The following is a 16,650-nucleotide window of genomic DNA, read 5'->3' on the forward strand; positions in this document are numbered from 1 at the left end:
CAGCTCCAAGCCCCAAGCCCCAAGCCCAAGTTAACTTGGCAGACAGCTCGACGTTGTCGTCGTCGTCGTTGTCGTTGTCGTTGTCGTTGTCGTTGTCGTGCCCTGCCTAGGAAGTAGCTACTATGCTCTGCGGGGGGCATTGACGTTGAAGTAGAGCGTCAATGAATTAAATATAACCTAGCCCGGCCCCCCAAGCCAAACCAACGCAAAACCGAAACCGAATACGAACCCAACCCCATTCTAAAATGTACACGCTGTGAGCTTTCCACTTGATTGCTGGCTGGCAACTCGCTGGCTTTCCCTTTTTCCCCATCAGCTGCCACTTCTGTGCCCCTCTCACCTCCCCTCATACTCAGCGTTTGTCCTTGCCGAATGGAAGTTCGATTTACATTTCAACTGCAGCCGGCAAAAGGCGTTACATGGCCTGACGTAAGCGCCTGAATAGATATTGCCATAGCGATAGCTATATCTGTATAGGTACATATGCAGACTACCTGCACAACAAACACACACAGACTTACAGCGTGTGTGCTTAAGTCTGTTAATATGTAACATGTAATTCACAAAACATAACTTTCCGTAAATGGGTGCAATCTAGAGCGCTTCTTCTGCTTAGTTTCACCTTGGGGAATATCTATTAATAATGAAATCTCAAGAACAGTTAAGAATAAAAAATATAGAAAATAGTCTTCTCGGGAATACAATATATCGAGCGCATAGAGGGCAGATTGTGTATTTCAAGCTATTTCAAGAACCTGCCCGTTCCAGCACACTTTGTTATCGACCCCTTATTGTCGTAGCATTAACTAGTTGCGAATTACTAGGGACAAGCAACGGAAAAAGAAAAGAAAGAAAAAAGTAAGCAGAGTCAACTCATGATAATTGTATACAATTTCTCAATCTAAAATTCCCCACAAACTGAACATTAAACACAACCAAATGTTGGCGCTTTGAAGGCGTTTTTCTCTTCGAGAACACACCTGAAAATGTTGCATACTTAGCAGCTAGCTGGTAATGATATGAAACACGTAACAACAAAACCATTTCACTGGCTGTTTATTTGTTAATTGAAGCAACAGCAAATATATGCTTTGCCAAATGCCATATGCATAATGTTTGTGTAATCCGCCCCGACAACGATCCTCAGTTGCTGTCAAACTGTCCCAGCTGCACGTGCGTCTTTCTATCCGTATTTGTGCTATTCAATTCGATTGAAATGAGTGCGCTGCATATTAAAAGAGTCGCATAAATAAATAAGCATATTCAATTTTGATGAAACGTGAATGGTATCGAAATGTTTAACAAAACGTCGAACGTGACCTTGCCTCCAGTTATCCAGATGTCAAACATAAAATCTAAATAGAAGGGTATCCATGCCAAAGGGACACGATGCGGCACGGTCAACCGTATAAAGTACATTTACTCTTAACATAAACTAGCTGAGTTTGCAAGATATGCGGTCTATAAAATAGGAACTTTGTTGAAGTAAAGTAAAATAAATTTCAAAAATTAAGGTTTTGCGTGCTGCAAATATACTTAATATGAAAAAGTACAGCAAAGTATAATATTGAGTAAAGCATGCGGTTTCTTTAATACAGATTTTTAGTTATTAATTATAATAGTATCTGTTTATAGAGTCACGAGATATACGGGCTCTATAATAGGAACTTTATGAGCAGGGGCTTCAAATGATATGAGGTCCCAAAATTTATTTAAAATTATTGCATAAGTCCAACAAATATGCTAAAGCATATTAGATAGAGTTAGAGTTAGTCAGGCAAGAACTGAAACTGTTACAGGTAAAGAAAATAAATACACATTCAACTAGAACTTGCTACAGGGTATCTCTATTTCATGCCCTACAGACTCTTTCGTTTTTTTCCTTTGGTAGCCTTGCCACAGCATGACACAGTTTGTGGCAGGACGTAGCGTTAAGCGCTTAGCTAAAAGCTGCAATGCAGCTTAAACAAATTTAGATATTGGCTCAGCATACGGCTTTATGATTTAGATACGCCAGTTGTATATTAAATAATTCACTTAATTGGCCCCCAAAGGACCAAAAAACAGCTAAATGCCAGAGTTAAAGTAAACACAGAAAACATGTAAACATACAGGAGTAACTGTCAAAATGACGAAATAGACACTGGCAGGACCTTCAGGAATCAGAAATTGAAATTCTAAAGGGTGGGCGTGTGGGCAGGGGCGGCTAGTTCAAGTGTAGGTGTGGCCAGCTCAACTGTGTTTATTGGCATTGCAGGCAAATAAATGTCTGCTGGTCTGCATGTGCTATATATATATATATATATATCAAAATATCCATGTACACATATCAACTATATATGTGCTATATGTATAGCTGCAAATGGCTGATTGCCACCATGGCATATGTGGCTTTATGAATTGATCGCTGGCCACCGCAATTGTTGCCAATATAATTACGCACAAGTAATGTCTGAATGCAAATTGGCGGCTCATGAATAGCTCATACCGAATGCAGCACATATATCTGACATATATACGACATATACATATATATTTGTCTATCTGCGAGTATGTATGCCCACTTTAATGGAAGCCAATTAAATGGGACAGTCGCAGCTGCAGGCTTTTCCATTAATTAAATTTCAAATAGTATGCAGCTCTCAAGTTTATGCTTTGATTTTGGCCCTTTGTTAGCTTCTGGTAGCACGTTGAAGGATTTTCCTTTTGTTGTGTTCCCCAAAAAAAAAGAAAAAAAACAAGAAGAAGAAAAGTTGCCTTTGAGCTTGCCGCACTCCGCGCTGGGATTAGCGCATTCCTTTTGGTCAGGTTTGCTGTTGTTGACCACAGAGCTTGCGTGTGTCCTCCCACCCTCCGGCCCCCTCTCTTTCTTTCTCTGGGCGCCATTTTCAGTTTTTCTTTTTAACGGGCGTTCGCGTGTTTACTGCTTTTGTTTTGATACCCGCTCACCAAAGTGAAAGGAGTATATTGGCTTGTCTGTCTAGCTCTTAAAGCTAGAGACTTGAGATTGGCTCAGACAAAAGGTTAAAATGACATGGTTAAATGGGAAATTCTTACGGAAAACTTGACAGAGAGTATTACGCAGTCGCTTAAGCCCGACTGCAACATACTTACTCGTTTCTTTCTTTTTTGGCATGCTTTTGAAACTTTATACTTGGCATTCGTATACGGTTCCAGGACTCAACTCGTGTAAGGACTGTTTGCGCTCACTTTAACCTTGAACCTGCCACATGCCACATGCCACACACACACACACACACACACACACACAGATACATACTTGACGAGTGCGTACTTAGATATTTCTATTTTCAGTTCATTAAACGGGATTTTCAGCACATTATTATTTACGCCAACATCTAATGCCGCGCACTTTCCATGAATTTACTTGCTGTTTTCGGCGCTTGCCATCCACATTAGACAGCTGCAGCTGTACAATGCAGAGCACTAGGCAAACAACTAACAAACAAATATGATCCGCTTGCCGAAGAATCCATATCCTTTCATTAAATGGGGCTAACGGCAGGGCTAGGCAGTATATAACTTTGGTTGGTTAGAGCTCAAATTTGGCATTGGTTTTTGGTGTACATTTTGTTTTGCAAAAATATTCTAAGCTCAGAAAGTTATTTTCCATAATACAAACAATATATTAATTGGAATTTATATTATATTAAAAAATTTTATTATATCTCTAAAACAATTTCAAAAGGAATAATGGAGACCATAATTGACATCTAAGCATATCTATGAACCGTTTCAAAGGGGTTTATTATTATAAAGTAAAACTAAAGAATTTTAATAGTGGAGATATAGAGTGATATTTAAGTATATCTATGAATTGTTTTAATGGGTCTTATAATTAATAATTAAATAAATAAACATGATTGTTTATAAGGATTTTCGTCTTAGATGATAGTTGCATGCATAAATATCTACATTTTGGACTTAAATGAGAATATCTGAACAATTCTTGAAAGCTGCAAAATCCAGATCTAACATATTCACACAATCTCTCTCTGTGTGCTTTAAAGTGCCACACATAATGGGAATTCCCTCAAGCTGCAGAGTATAATGAATAGCTACCTTAAGCATCGTTTATACACACTTGTTTGGTGAGGGGGGGAGCACGTGCGACAGCTGCAGCAACAACTGGCAGGTGGGGCAGGACGGGCAACAATCCAAGGATTTAGCGTCAGCAATGTGAGAGATTCATCACAATTTAACTTTCGAGAGAAGTGGCAAATGGGAACCGAGTCAAAGTCACGTTGTGCCATGTGTGGCAATTAGTTTGGCTTTTGCCTCGCCTGCTTGAAACTAATTGTGGTACAAGTCGAAGTTTATTGTTCGCCAGTTTACTACAAAAAGCAACTTAATCAAACTTGCCGCCTACTGAGCCTTTACGGCGTTTGCCAACACTGTCCCGTAATAGCTTCCAGCCAATTCGAAAATATTCAGTTTGTCGTCAAGGTTCAAGCATGAAAGGCATAAATCTACAAAATTCTGCCAGCAGCAAAAGCTTCAAAGAACGTGCTAAAAAATACAAAAAACCAAAGTTAAATAATTCCGAATTTCAGCATGTCGTTTATGTGTCCTGGAAAAGGGGTAAACACGATCTGGGCTCCCTAATTAAAGGTAAACAAAGTAGAATATTAAATAAATAGCACGTATTTCGAGTGGCCAACATATGTAGGTCGTTATTTTGTGGAGGCCCCGTTTGGCAATAAACAAGACTGGCTGGGCTGGGATATAAGAAAAAAGCGCGCTTGTCTCATAAAACCTAAAAATATCGACCCATACAATAACACATATGAAAATCCAATGTCCATTAAGCCCAGCAAGAAACACAAAGTTAAAAGTCCCAATTTGGCCAAGGTCGAGTTCGAAGACGCCAAAAGTCTAGGAAATCCCGAGCCCAAGGGGAAATTGAGCAATTGTCAAACAGATCTGTCGATACAGGATAAGCAGGATAATTTTCGAAAATCAATGCCCAAGACAGTCGCAAGCAGGACAAACATAGCTGGTACCGCCCAGTTGCAGAAAAGCGAAGCAGCGATGAAAATTGTAAACATTCCATGCAATAGAGTACCCAAGTCGAGTGTGAACGAAAGGGCAAAGAGTGAATGGGGAATCCCCCCAGCACACCAGAGTGATGTGTGCAAGATTCAAAAGCCCGAGAGTTGGGACGTGACTGAGGGTGGGTTCAAAATCCTGCCCCCTCCGCGTGCTGCTGCGTCCAAGGCCAAGGTAAACGCAAGCCTCAGTCGCAGGTCAAAGCTTACAAACAATAACATTTATCCTTAAGTCTAAGATGCAGAAAAGTGAAAGCTGGGATGTCACCGGGGGTGGTGTCAATATTTTGCCAGTGCGCCAGAGCTTGGTCAAGGCCAAGGTTAACGAAACCCCAACTGCGATGTCTACGGAAGGTGAAGCTGGAAACACGCCGGCATATATGGCGGGGTTGGCCAGAGCTTCGAGCAGCGAGAGCTGGGACGTTACGCAAGGTGGGCTCAAGATTCAGCCCATGCACCGCGGCGTTGCGTCCAAGCCAAATGTGAAGGAGACCCCAAATTGGGACATTTCGGAAAGTGAAAGCGAATGCTCGCCAACCCATTATGGTGGCAAAATGTTGCCAGTTCCGTTCAGCGACATGCGCGATCCGCAGGAAACGCCACGTTACGAGGTGTGCATGGAGGAGACCGAAAATGCAAGCGTCACGCCCAGCGGTAATGTGCAAGATGCTGCTGGGCGCAATTGTCCAATTCCTCCAGGTGAAACTCCACGTTGGCCCATCATCCAAAGCATACGTGAGAAGTTGCCCAATGAATCGTATCGTTCGCCCACGGTGAGCGATCTGCCCAGCTGGTATATGACCAAGCACGGCAAGAAGAGTGCCACAGTACGAATCGGGGACTTGCTGCACGGTGAGTTTTATAGAGGAATTGATTGTAGATTTGGATATATATATATATATATCCCCGCCTATGCAGAACGTTATTATATTTTGAGCATCATAACGATCAGCCATCTGGCATCCGTATGGCTCTGCTGGGACTTGAGGAGCAAGTGCAATGTGGTCATGAAAATGGCAGACACAACTGGAATGAGTGTCCAGTTGATTTACGGCGAGATAAATACGATTAAGTCCTTGCATGCATTTCAACCAAAGGATCCGCGTCTCGACAACCTTGTACGCGTTTTGGATGGCTTTCAGCTGACCAGATCGCGTACCGCACAGCCCTGCCTGATACTCGAGGCGATGGACACAAATCTGGCCAAATATGCTGAAAGCTATGATGGAGCTATGATACCCCTGGAGCTGCTCAAGTGCATTACACGCCGCGTTCTTTCGGGTCTGGAATATCTACACAGTGTGGGAGTCGTGCACGCGGACATTAAGCCGGAGAACGTCCTGGTCACCGCCTGCATGCTAAGCAATTGCGAGAACTGTCCGGACAAGCGGAAAGTGTGCTCCAAGCTGCACATAAAGATTGCTGACTTTGCTAATTCCTCGGGCATGAACGGTTGTATTGCGGGCGAGATCCAAACGCGTGCCTATCGCTGCCTGGAATCGATATTGGGCTCAGATTGTGGAACGCCTTCCGATATCTGGAGCGTGGCTTGCATGGTCTTTGAGCTGGCCGTTGGCAAGTTTTTGTTTGCGCCAAATTATGACAAAACCATATCGCCCGAAGAGCATCATTTAGCTCGCATCATCGAGCTGCTGGGGCCCATACCACATCAGATTGTGTTCCGGGGCCGTGATGCATTGCGCTATTTCAATCCGTACGGCAAACTGCTCAACAGCATCGACATGGAGCCCAAGAGCCTGGTGGAACTGCTGATGGATGAACACAATTGGTGCAGACTGAATGCCATGGTCTTTGCCTCATTCCTGACGCCCATGCTCGAGTACGAGCCGAAGAAACGCGTCACCGCCACCAGGTGTCTGCAGCATCCCTGGCTGATATAAATGAAAGGGCATTTCCCAGAACCCAAATGGAATTACAGCATTGACAATGCCCTGCGGTGCTTTTGTTAGCTTCTCGCTGCTGCGTGTCATTATTTAATGAACATATAATAAAGGCTACGCTGGGGCGTGTAATGTTGCCTTATCTCTGGCTAATCGAAAACTCAGCGCCGCCGGCTCTAAAACTAAACACAAACACGGCACACGCAAAGGGCGACAGCTCGTGTCTTTGTGAAGAGATGAGCGCGTGAGAAACATATTTTAAATAGATTTGTGGACAGCAAAAAGTTGCTTAAACAGTTTACATGTTACTTTCAGATCTCCTTTTGTTTTCTTAAGGGTGCGAATATAACTTACACAACTTTACGTTTCATTTTTTAAAAAACTATTTTTTAACTAAGAGGGGAAAAATGCTCGAATTTGCTTTTTTTGTGTATATTAATTCTTTAAAGTATGCAAATGCTCCGTTTCGGATTCCTTCTGATTCTAGTTTTCTCCACATCCATTTTGAATAGTTTCCACAACTTCTGATTGTACGCTTCCCACCACGTTATTCTTGTAATACAAGGGAAGGGAAATGAGCTCGATTAAATCATTGAATTTTTAATACTTGCCAGGCTTTTTTATTTTATATAGAAAACCAAAATTTGTTCCACAGTTGTGGTCTATATATCTAAGCTATATGCCCTTTGACATATTAATTAGCTGAAATTCCTGTTTAAAATTTCAATAGAAAGCTGCGTTGTTTATTGAGCCCTTCGTGCAGCTCTTGGCTATCTCTCCATCAAATTAATTAATAAAATTGCTATATATTGATTATGTTCAGATATTTATACAGAATTTCGTGAAAGTGAATTAAATATTGCTGCTCACGTACCCAACTCAAACAACCAACTAAAAGGCAACACATTTGTCAAATAACAAACAGCACACACACACATACTTTAACATGCGTGTGTGTGTGTCGAATTGTTAGTGTTGACAGCTAAATGGAGGCAAGGGCATAAAGTTTGCCGCATGACATTAGCATGCAAATTGCTAAATTGAAATTGTCATTCACATTAGTCGCCTTTTGACTTGCTGCTGTGGCTGCTGTGGCTGCGATTGTCTATTTGTACCCAAACAAAAATCAATATATGAATCGGGCTTAGCGCGTCATTTGTCTTGGATTTACCTTTATTAGGCCCCCTAATTGGAGCCTGAGTACAGGTAACTGGGCACCACAAATCGATAGAGTATACAAAATGTTAGCCAAAAATAAATCACAAATTACCAATTGCCTTAATTCCATTAATAACGAATGCCGCAAAATTGTTTGATTGATGGATTGATCGATTGGCTGGCATATTGACGAACTGACAACTGAACATTTGGCCTGAACTAATGGCGCTTTAATTTGACGCTCTTGACGGTTTTTAATAAACCATCGGAAAGCGCTTAATAACGCGCACGTGGCATATTTCTAGGCGCTTCTCCAGGTGTTGGCCCGGCAACCCTAATTGGTTGTTTAATTAAACATTTGGCAAATCGCGTGTAATACTTGGCCAAGCACTCGGCAGGTCCACGCAGCGGCAACGCCGGCTCTTTGAAGTGGCCAACACTGCAGTTTTGGCCAATTATCGCTTTTGCAATTCATTTAGTTAGCACTGCGCACCGTTTGGCCCATAATGGCCGCCCCCCCACACCCCACTCTGCCAATAGTACGTGCCTTAGTTGTTAGTTAACCCGCACACAACCTTCGCCCCTTCTGCTGCGCATTACTTTGACTTACATGCCAGCAATTAAAAGACAATTTATGTGGCCAAAAGTTGTGCCAGCAAAGTTGGCTACACACACACACACACACACAGCCAGGCTTCAACTTTTGCCATCGGGGCGAATGTTAATTTTGTTATTCTTTTAAAGCAGCATCAACTCAAAGTCAACCATAAAAACACAAGAACATCTGGCAAGGGTGTGTGGTGGTTTTTTAAATACCCTGTATTCATTGCAAATAGATCAGAAAAAGGGTATGTGGGTCTAGTGCAAGTTTATGTAATCGGCGGTTAGAAATACCGCATAAAAATATAAATTCTTCATCACGACGACCGATGTCAATGTATGTTTATCTGTCTGTCTATCTGTTTGTCTATCCGTCCGTCCGTCTGTCCCTCTATCCGTCTGACTGTCCATTCGTCTGTTTGTCAGTTCGTCCGTCTGTCCGCTTATCTGTCTCTTTGTCTCTCGGTCTATCTGTCAGTCTATCCGCCCGTCCGTCTGTTCGTCTATCCTTTTCTCCGTTCTTCTATCCTAGACAAAATACTTCAAATTTAAAACATATATACTTTTCTCTTCTTTCTCGTCGATATCTCGTCCTATTTCCAATCTATCGATAATAATCGATTTAAGGGCTTGCTGTTTAAAGCACAACTCGAGAACTATAGGATCTAGATGCACCAAATGTATGTAGGATTTCGTATGGTATACAACTTTATTATTGACTACATTGGGCTATATTTTATAATTTGAAGAATAAGGAAATTCACTGATGGGTACAGGGGATGTTGCAGTCGAGCACGCTCGAATACAGCCCTGTCTGACTTGTCTACCTTGGCAACGGCAAACGAGTCGCGGCAATTGCGCTGCAAGGCCAGTCGGGTGTAACCGGCTGCCTAATACTCGTTCACAGTTAAATAAAAGCTGAAAGTAGGCCAGGAATGGATACTTTGAGATATGAATTCCACCCCCCATGGTCGTATATATACAAAAGTCTTCTTCCAAGCCTTCCAGTTCACTTTCAAAAAAAGTACTTTACACCTGCCGGATATACTCTTTTCGCACTGTGAACGAGTATAAGAAAGTCTGTAAGCCTCTGCAGCAATTGTAACTTTTATGCTCTTGCTGAAAGTTACGACCACATTGAAATCTCAACTCTTCAATTATTGACTATCAGAGTTTAGTCCTTATAGATGCTCATAGGTTGCGATGCGACCAATGCAATGAGCCAGGCCCTGATGGATAGGCCAGGCCTCACTGTCAATTTCGAATTTTTTTGCAATTTCCAACAGTGCGAAGCTTCTCTTTTTTTTTTCTTCTATTTTTTTGTTTATGAGCAACAAGTACGCAATGCGTAAAATTGTTTTTTGCGATGGTCCACTGCATCGCAGGGGGGGTTGTCAAAAGCATACCAAATATTCAGCTCGCAGCTGGTGGGCTTTGGCAAAGCCTGAAGCTGGCTTCTATGCAACTATTCCCTGTGCTTTCTTTGTGTGCTTTAAGTTGTTTCAAGTATTTCAAATTGGTGGAGAAGGTTCTCAAAGCTTGTGCACTTTTCTAAAATAATAAATCCATTCTATGCAAACTAGTTATTCAGCTAAGCTATTTGCTTGGCTTCATCTTACTGTTGCAGGTGAATACATATGTTAGGATCCGACCATATCAAATAGTTGCAAATTCGAAAACGAAGTTCTTTTATGAAAAGCTTATTGGTTTTTTAATATATCTTGACCAAGCTTTGCATTCACAAGTTTTGGCGAGCTTCTACTATAGCTCAATAGGTAGGATAGCTCGAAAATACATTTTTTTTGTGGCAACAGTTTTTGTATTCAATTAATTCGGTATTTTACAACACTTTTTAGTGCAAGCAATATGCTGATTCGGTACGGAAACTCATATAACTAAGCTATTGCTGGATGCTTTATATTTTATTTCAACTTTTAAGCAAGCATTAAAGCCGACTTTTTTAAACAATTGTTTCCCGAATGTTTGTATATCATGGCTAACAACACGCGCCTTGCTGTGACAACACCTCGAGTGTCCTTAGGGAGAAGGACATAAAAAAAAGGGGGCGCATAATAAAGTCGCAGAGTACTTTTTTGGCCTAATTTTTGGTAGCTGTTCGCAGAAACTTAATTTACCTGATGAATGTTTTTACTGCCATAGAGCAGAGCTTCGAGTGAAATGAATTCATTTGCTTGGGCAGCATTAATATTTATAAGAGCAACTGGGTTCGTGGCTAAACAATATGCTAAACATTTTGTTGTTGTAATAATTTAATCGTTAGGTATTTAACAACTTTTGCAATGCCAAGCCAGAGAGGTTAAGCGTTGGCCAGACGCAACAACCGGGGCCGGAGCTGCAAAACTTTAACGCTTGAGCTGAGTTTGCAAATTGTTTGGTCAGCTTCTACTAGGTGACAAACTTTGGACGGGTCGCGCGAGCGGTAGGGGGAAGAGGCGGACAGGTGAAAGAGGTTGTGCGTTGGTTGAAGTCAAAAAAACCGCAATCGCTTTACATTTTCAATTTGCAACTAATCTAAATTACATGATACGCGCACAATTTGAACGCTAATGAGCGGGGATGCGCTGACAGCTGCAGGAAGCGAGGGGGTTGGGGGGACAATCTTCGGGTACAACGTTGCGTATGCGCAACATATTGCGTGTGAATTTTAATTAAAAAGTTTTTCACACTTACCCAAGCAAGATAATCGTGCCGCAAACCGCGCGTACCACCTCCCCTGCCGCACCCTGACAACGGTACGTAACGGATGTTGTTGCTGTCGCTCCTTCGAACTGCATCGATTTTCCTGCTAAGCAATTTTCCAAGCATGTTGCATTGTTGTTGTTAACTTGCTTTTCATTTAGATTTAATTATATGTAACTGCAGTGCAGGGCATGGCATGGCCAGGCATAACATTAGATGTCATCCCCGGGGCGGCCAATTGATTGTGGGTTTTGTTGTGCCCCGGCCAGTTGCTAGGTAATTAAATGCTTACACATTAACCTATGCTGTCACACTCACACACACACACACACACGCACACACACCTGCTGCTCATTTGGCCGCAAATTGACTTATTAGCTGAAGGCTGCTTTGATTACTGAAGCGCTTCGCAGCTGCGCGCGTGTGTGTGTACAGGACCTGCTCAATATGTTTAGATTAGTTCAACAATTTATTTTGAACAGGCTCACAATTTATGTGTGTGTGTGTGTGAGTGTGTGTTTAGGCATGTTTTGTCTAGGGCCAATGGCCCAAATGCAAACCACTTGCTTGATTCTGTTTGGCTGGCGCTCTTTTGCGACTGTGCCTCTGTATTTCGCTTGGCAATCTGTGTTGTGCTCGCCTCTCTGCGCAGACGCTTTGCGATTACTCCGAAAATAGACGGCGACGGCGACAGCGACAGCGACAGTCGACGGCGTTGCGTATACGCAGCGTTGTCTCAGTCGCTAGCTGGACGTGATGTTGGCCGCAAGGGCGCCACGGCATAAACCAAAGACCAAAGAGGACAAGTTAAATGCCTGAAGGCAGCTCATTGCCGCTGAAACAACAAGTACCTAACTGTCTGTGTGTGCGTCCGTGTGTGTGTGTGTGTGTGTGTGTGTCTGCGTGTACATGTGCGTGTGTGTTCGTGCGCGCGTCTGTGTCAGTGTGAGTGCAATGTGCAGCATAGCTAAAAAGTATGCTTTAGAATTTTATTATCGCGCGCGTTACGTTTGACGTTTCGTTACATTTCGGCCGACTCGCAACTTTGTGAAGTTTTGACGCGGCTTCCGTGACCCCACCATATACATATACATACATGCATATACATACAAATATATATAGAAATATATAAATGCAATTACATGTATTCGCACTACCTGAATAATTAATGCAATGCAAGCTATTTGAACTCCGTTTTGGTGTCGTGTAAGCACGCGCGCTCGGTTTCAAAACTGGCCATAATGTTGAACAAGTTCTACGCTTTCGGTTACCAACGCAATCTATTATTTTTTGGCCTTATCAAGTGGCAGGCGCAACGAATTTGAAAAACTCAGCAACCCAACTCAACTCAACTTTAACTCTCTAGCTCAAGCTCAACTGCAGACCAAATTGAAACGATTCAAGAAATAACAGGAAACCTTCAAGGGAATACATAACTACTACTACTATTACAACAACAACAACTATATTATAATATATTTTTCGATGCAGCTTAGTACCTAACTAAAAGTACATATATAGAGAGACAAACATATGCTTATAAATCTAGCGCTAACTGGCAACAAATTTCGAATCATAAATTAACGTAATAAAAATTGCGGCTCTTGACTTTTCGCCGAATTTTCAAAATCGACCAGAAGAAAATTGAAATGTGTCTGCAGACCAAAAAGCACAAAGCAAACAACAAATAACTAATAATAATTTTTCAAAATTTATACGAAAACATCCATACATATTTACGAGTAGCTATGTGAAACTGCGGCTAAACCAAATGGGCAGACAGCTTGGCCAAATATATTTCGATTAAAATATAAATGAAATTAAGCTGGACACGGCACTGACACAAAAACCAAATAGCGTGCCAAGTGTTTGAGTGGAAATTTCTATTGTCTGCCAATAGCGGATGACAACAACAACAACAACAAGGACAAGAGCAACAACAACAACAACAAAGAGCAGCAGCAGCAGCTGCTGCAACCAACAGGTTGCCAGCAACTCAGCTAACTAGAAACTGGAAACATTTGCCCGCAGGTAAGTTACGGCCAAGTAATTGCAATTAGGCAACTCGAAAGTGCAATATAATTTATGCATACGTGCTCTATATAAAGTTTCAATTTGCTTTTAAGAGTTTTTCCACATGCAAATTTGTTTTATAATAGTTTTTACTTTTGCCACAGTTTTAGCACTACAAATAAATATGCCCGGACTGGTTTAAACTAGTTCGCATTTTTCAATATGTTGAATATTAATTAAATATTTATGCGACAAAAATTGCTTAGCAATTTCTATAAAAACATAAAACAACAAGAAATGGCCAAAAAAGAAAATAAACATCTCTGATAAAAAGATATTAATTAGTAAATAGTATGCTTGGGGTAGGATTCGGGAGAAAGATTTAATTAAATTATAAATATTAAATTAAATAAAGTTTCTTTCTTTGTTAAGTCAAATTAAAAGTAAAAATAGGGCTGGGGAATTTGGAGCATAACGTTTTTTTTTTATACCCTGAACCCATTAAAAATGGGTATAAGGGTATATTGTATGAGAACCTATAAGAGGTTGAAATTTTAGATGTAGATGCTCCTAGTGCCTGCGCAGATCGAGTTTGTTTCCGATAATCGATAACTTACTCCGTTTCCAAGCAATCGATAAAAATCGATATCGATATCCTGTTTTTTGGGCAATTTTGGTAAATAATAAGAGCTAGAGTCACCAAACTTGGCATATAGCTTCTAAAATAGAATGTATATATGCATTTGATGTTGGAAGAAAAGGGTTCAGGGTATCCCCTAGTCGGGAGCTCTCGACTAGAAACTCTTACTTGTTTTCATTTATTATGATTCTAAGGTTATGGATTAGGTAATTCATTTTGAATAACATTCATTTATCTAAATAACAGTATAACTCATTATTATTATTATTATTTTTTTTTTTTTTTTGCAATTTTACATTTATTTGAAATTTGCAAGCATCGTAATACTTTTTCTTTTCTCTCTAAGACTCTAAGATTATAGATAAGAAAAATCATTTTGAATTTTCTATTTGAAAGGAACTTATCTATTAAAACTTATGTTTGTTTTTGTGCTCTGTTATGTTAACAAAATTGGTTCTTACACTTAGCTACAAATTCTGTCTAAGCTCGAGACTCTTATTGATATGCAGGACGACATTTCTCAGCTAGCTCAGCTCTCACCTCATCTGCAAATCTCTCCCATCCATCTTCGAATCGAATAGAATCTTATCAAATGTTCCACAACTGTTACACTTTTAGCCTGAAAGGTTCACCTGATCACCTGAGAGTGTGATACGTTAATCTTGTAGTTGTTCGCATATGTGCAAATAAAATTTTTTAGTATGCTGAAAAATGTAAAAACTGACCATGTCACAAAGTGCCATAAACAATTTTACAACATTTTGCCTGTCATAAGATTAAATGTGCATAAAATGCGGGCGTGGACATGGGCATGGGCGTGGGCGTGGGCGTGAGGGAGGGGGCGCTGAAGAACCCTGAAGAAGGCGAAACAAAAGCAATAACTATAAAACAAACAGAATACAATGCGCTTCAATGGTGAGGAGCCGGAGCATACCAGAAACAAAAAAAAAAAAAAAAAGAACAGGAGACCCACACAGACTTTATGGCAACAACAACAACAACAACAGCAGCAGCAGCAGCAACAACAACAACAACAGAAAAACAACTCGCAAAAGCAACAACAATTGGGTACGGTGGCAGCAACACAACATGCACACACACAATTCGAGTATTTTGCTTTTTATGTACGTTTTTTTTTCTGATGCCCTTGCATAGAGTTTCATAAATTTGAAATACATTTTGTAACGTGTTTATAAAAGGAGCCTTTTTGACTTTTATATACTTGATAGTCAAGTCCGTCAGTTTCTTTCTATTCATCTAGTTGGCTTTTTAAACTTATTTGTAGGCTTAATATCTATATATCATATAGATATCAGAGGGCCGAGAATAATTTCTTAATAAAAAACCTTTTCTTTTTTATATATATCTTGAATATACATATGCCTCTCTATCTATTGCTACTGCTCCTACTAAGTACTTCTACCATCATATGTCGCTATCGTAAGAATCGTTGAAGAAATGACTTTGTTGTCATTTTACAAAATACCTTCAACAGTTACGAGCTGCACTTTGCTTCTCGTAAGCGTATTTATGCTTCGTTATCGATTTGATTTTTATATTTTGTTGCGCTGAGTGCCGCTGGCGTGTTTCCTGGAGTGGGGCTGCCGTGCTTTAAATTGTAAAGCTTAAGGTATGCGGCGCAGTCGACAGTCACAGATGACAGCATCCAATTACAAAAGTGAATATTTGAGGCGTTGTTTTTATTTTATTTTTTATCTCTATATATATAAAACTGGTTGTTCTGACTGACCGACTGACTGACTGACTGACTGACTGATTGGTGATCAACGCACAGCCCAAGCCGTAAGAGCTAGGAAGCTGAAATTTTCGCTATAGTTACCTTCGGGAAATTTCACCCGCAAGTATCCGATCGGCCTCAAAATCAATTTGAAAGATCTTTGTTCAAATTCATTTTAGAGGCGTTTCGCACTTTTTTGAAAATTCTTTCTTGCTTGGTGCAAATGGGATCAAAAATTTGGTGGATGACGTTTCGTGCTCAAATTCATTTGTAAACATCTATATGAAAAATCAATCTTGGCTAGAAATGCGATACAAATATTTCTTGGGCTAAGTTTTAAGTTTTGTCCGATTTGCTTGAAGCTTATTTTCAAAGCTCTACATAGGAACTTAAGAAATACCTGTTGCAGAGATTTGGGAAATTCCACCCGCAACAGTGAAAAATTGGCGGAAAACGATTGTATGAAAGTTATTTGCTTTTTGAGAAAATGCTACCTAGTACAATTACTGAGATGCGCTAAAAATTAGACCAACATATGGACAATTATTGATTAAGTGGAAAATCTAACGAGTTGTATTGCATTGCATTGGCCAGATGAAGGCGACATACGCGCCACAACATTGACATTCGTACAAATTTTGATCAGATAGAGGGCCAGACCAGACCAGACCAGACTCGTTGACATGAAATTTGTATACAATTAGCCCAATCTAATGAATGCGATGCGCACATTGAAAGCATGTTAACAAGTCCGATTCTAACAATGTAGAGATCTACATGGACTTTTGGACCAATAAAATGTTATATAAAACACAAGTAATGTGCTCAGTA

General features: G+C 40.6%; 1 protein-coding gene across 1 annotated transcript; it reads left to right on the forward strand.

Moving 5' to 3' along the window:
- Window positions 1-4,253: 4,253 nt before the first annotated feature.
- On the forward strand, window positions 4,254-7,307 carry LOC115761051 (dual specificity protein kinase lkh1-like). The gene is made up of 4 exons (XM_030702666.1): window positions 4,254-4,632; window positions 4,691-5,244; window positions 5,303-5,921; window positions 5,988-7,307. The coding sequence occupies exons 1-4, from the start codon at window positions 4,476-4,478 to the stop codon at window positions 6,968-6,970; spliced, it is 2,313 nt and encodes a 770-aa protein (XP_030558526.1). The 5' UTR covers window positions 4,254-4,475; the 3' UTR covers window positions 6,971-7,307.
- The last annotated feature ends 9,343 nt before the right edge of the window (window positions 7,308-16,650 follow it).

The sequence above is a fragment of the Drosophila novamexicana genome, unplaced genomic scaffold (genome assembly GCF_003285875.2).
Source record: "Drosophila novamexicana strain 15010-1031.04,08,12 unplaced genomic scaffold, DnovRS2.1 tig00000462-arrow-pilon, whole genome shotgun sequence".
In the NCBI taxonomy this organism is placed as follows: domain Eukaryota; kingdom Metazoa; phylum Arthropoda; class Insecta; order Diptera; family Drosophilidae; genus Drosophila; species Drosophila novamexicana.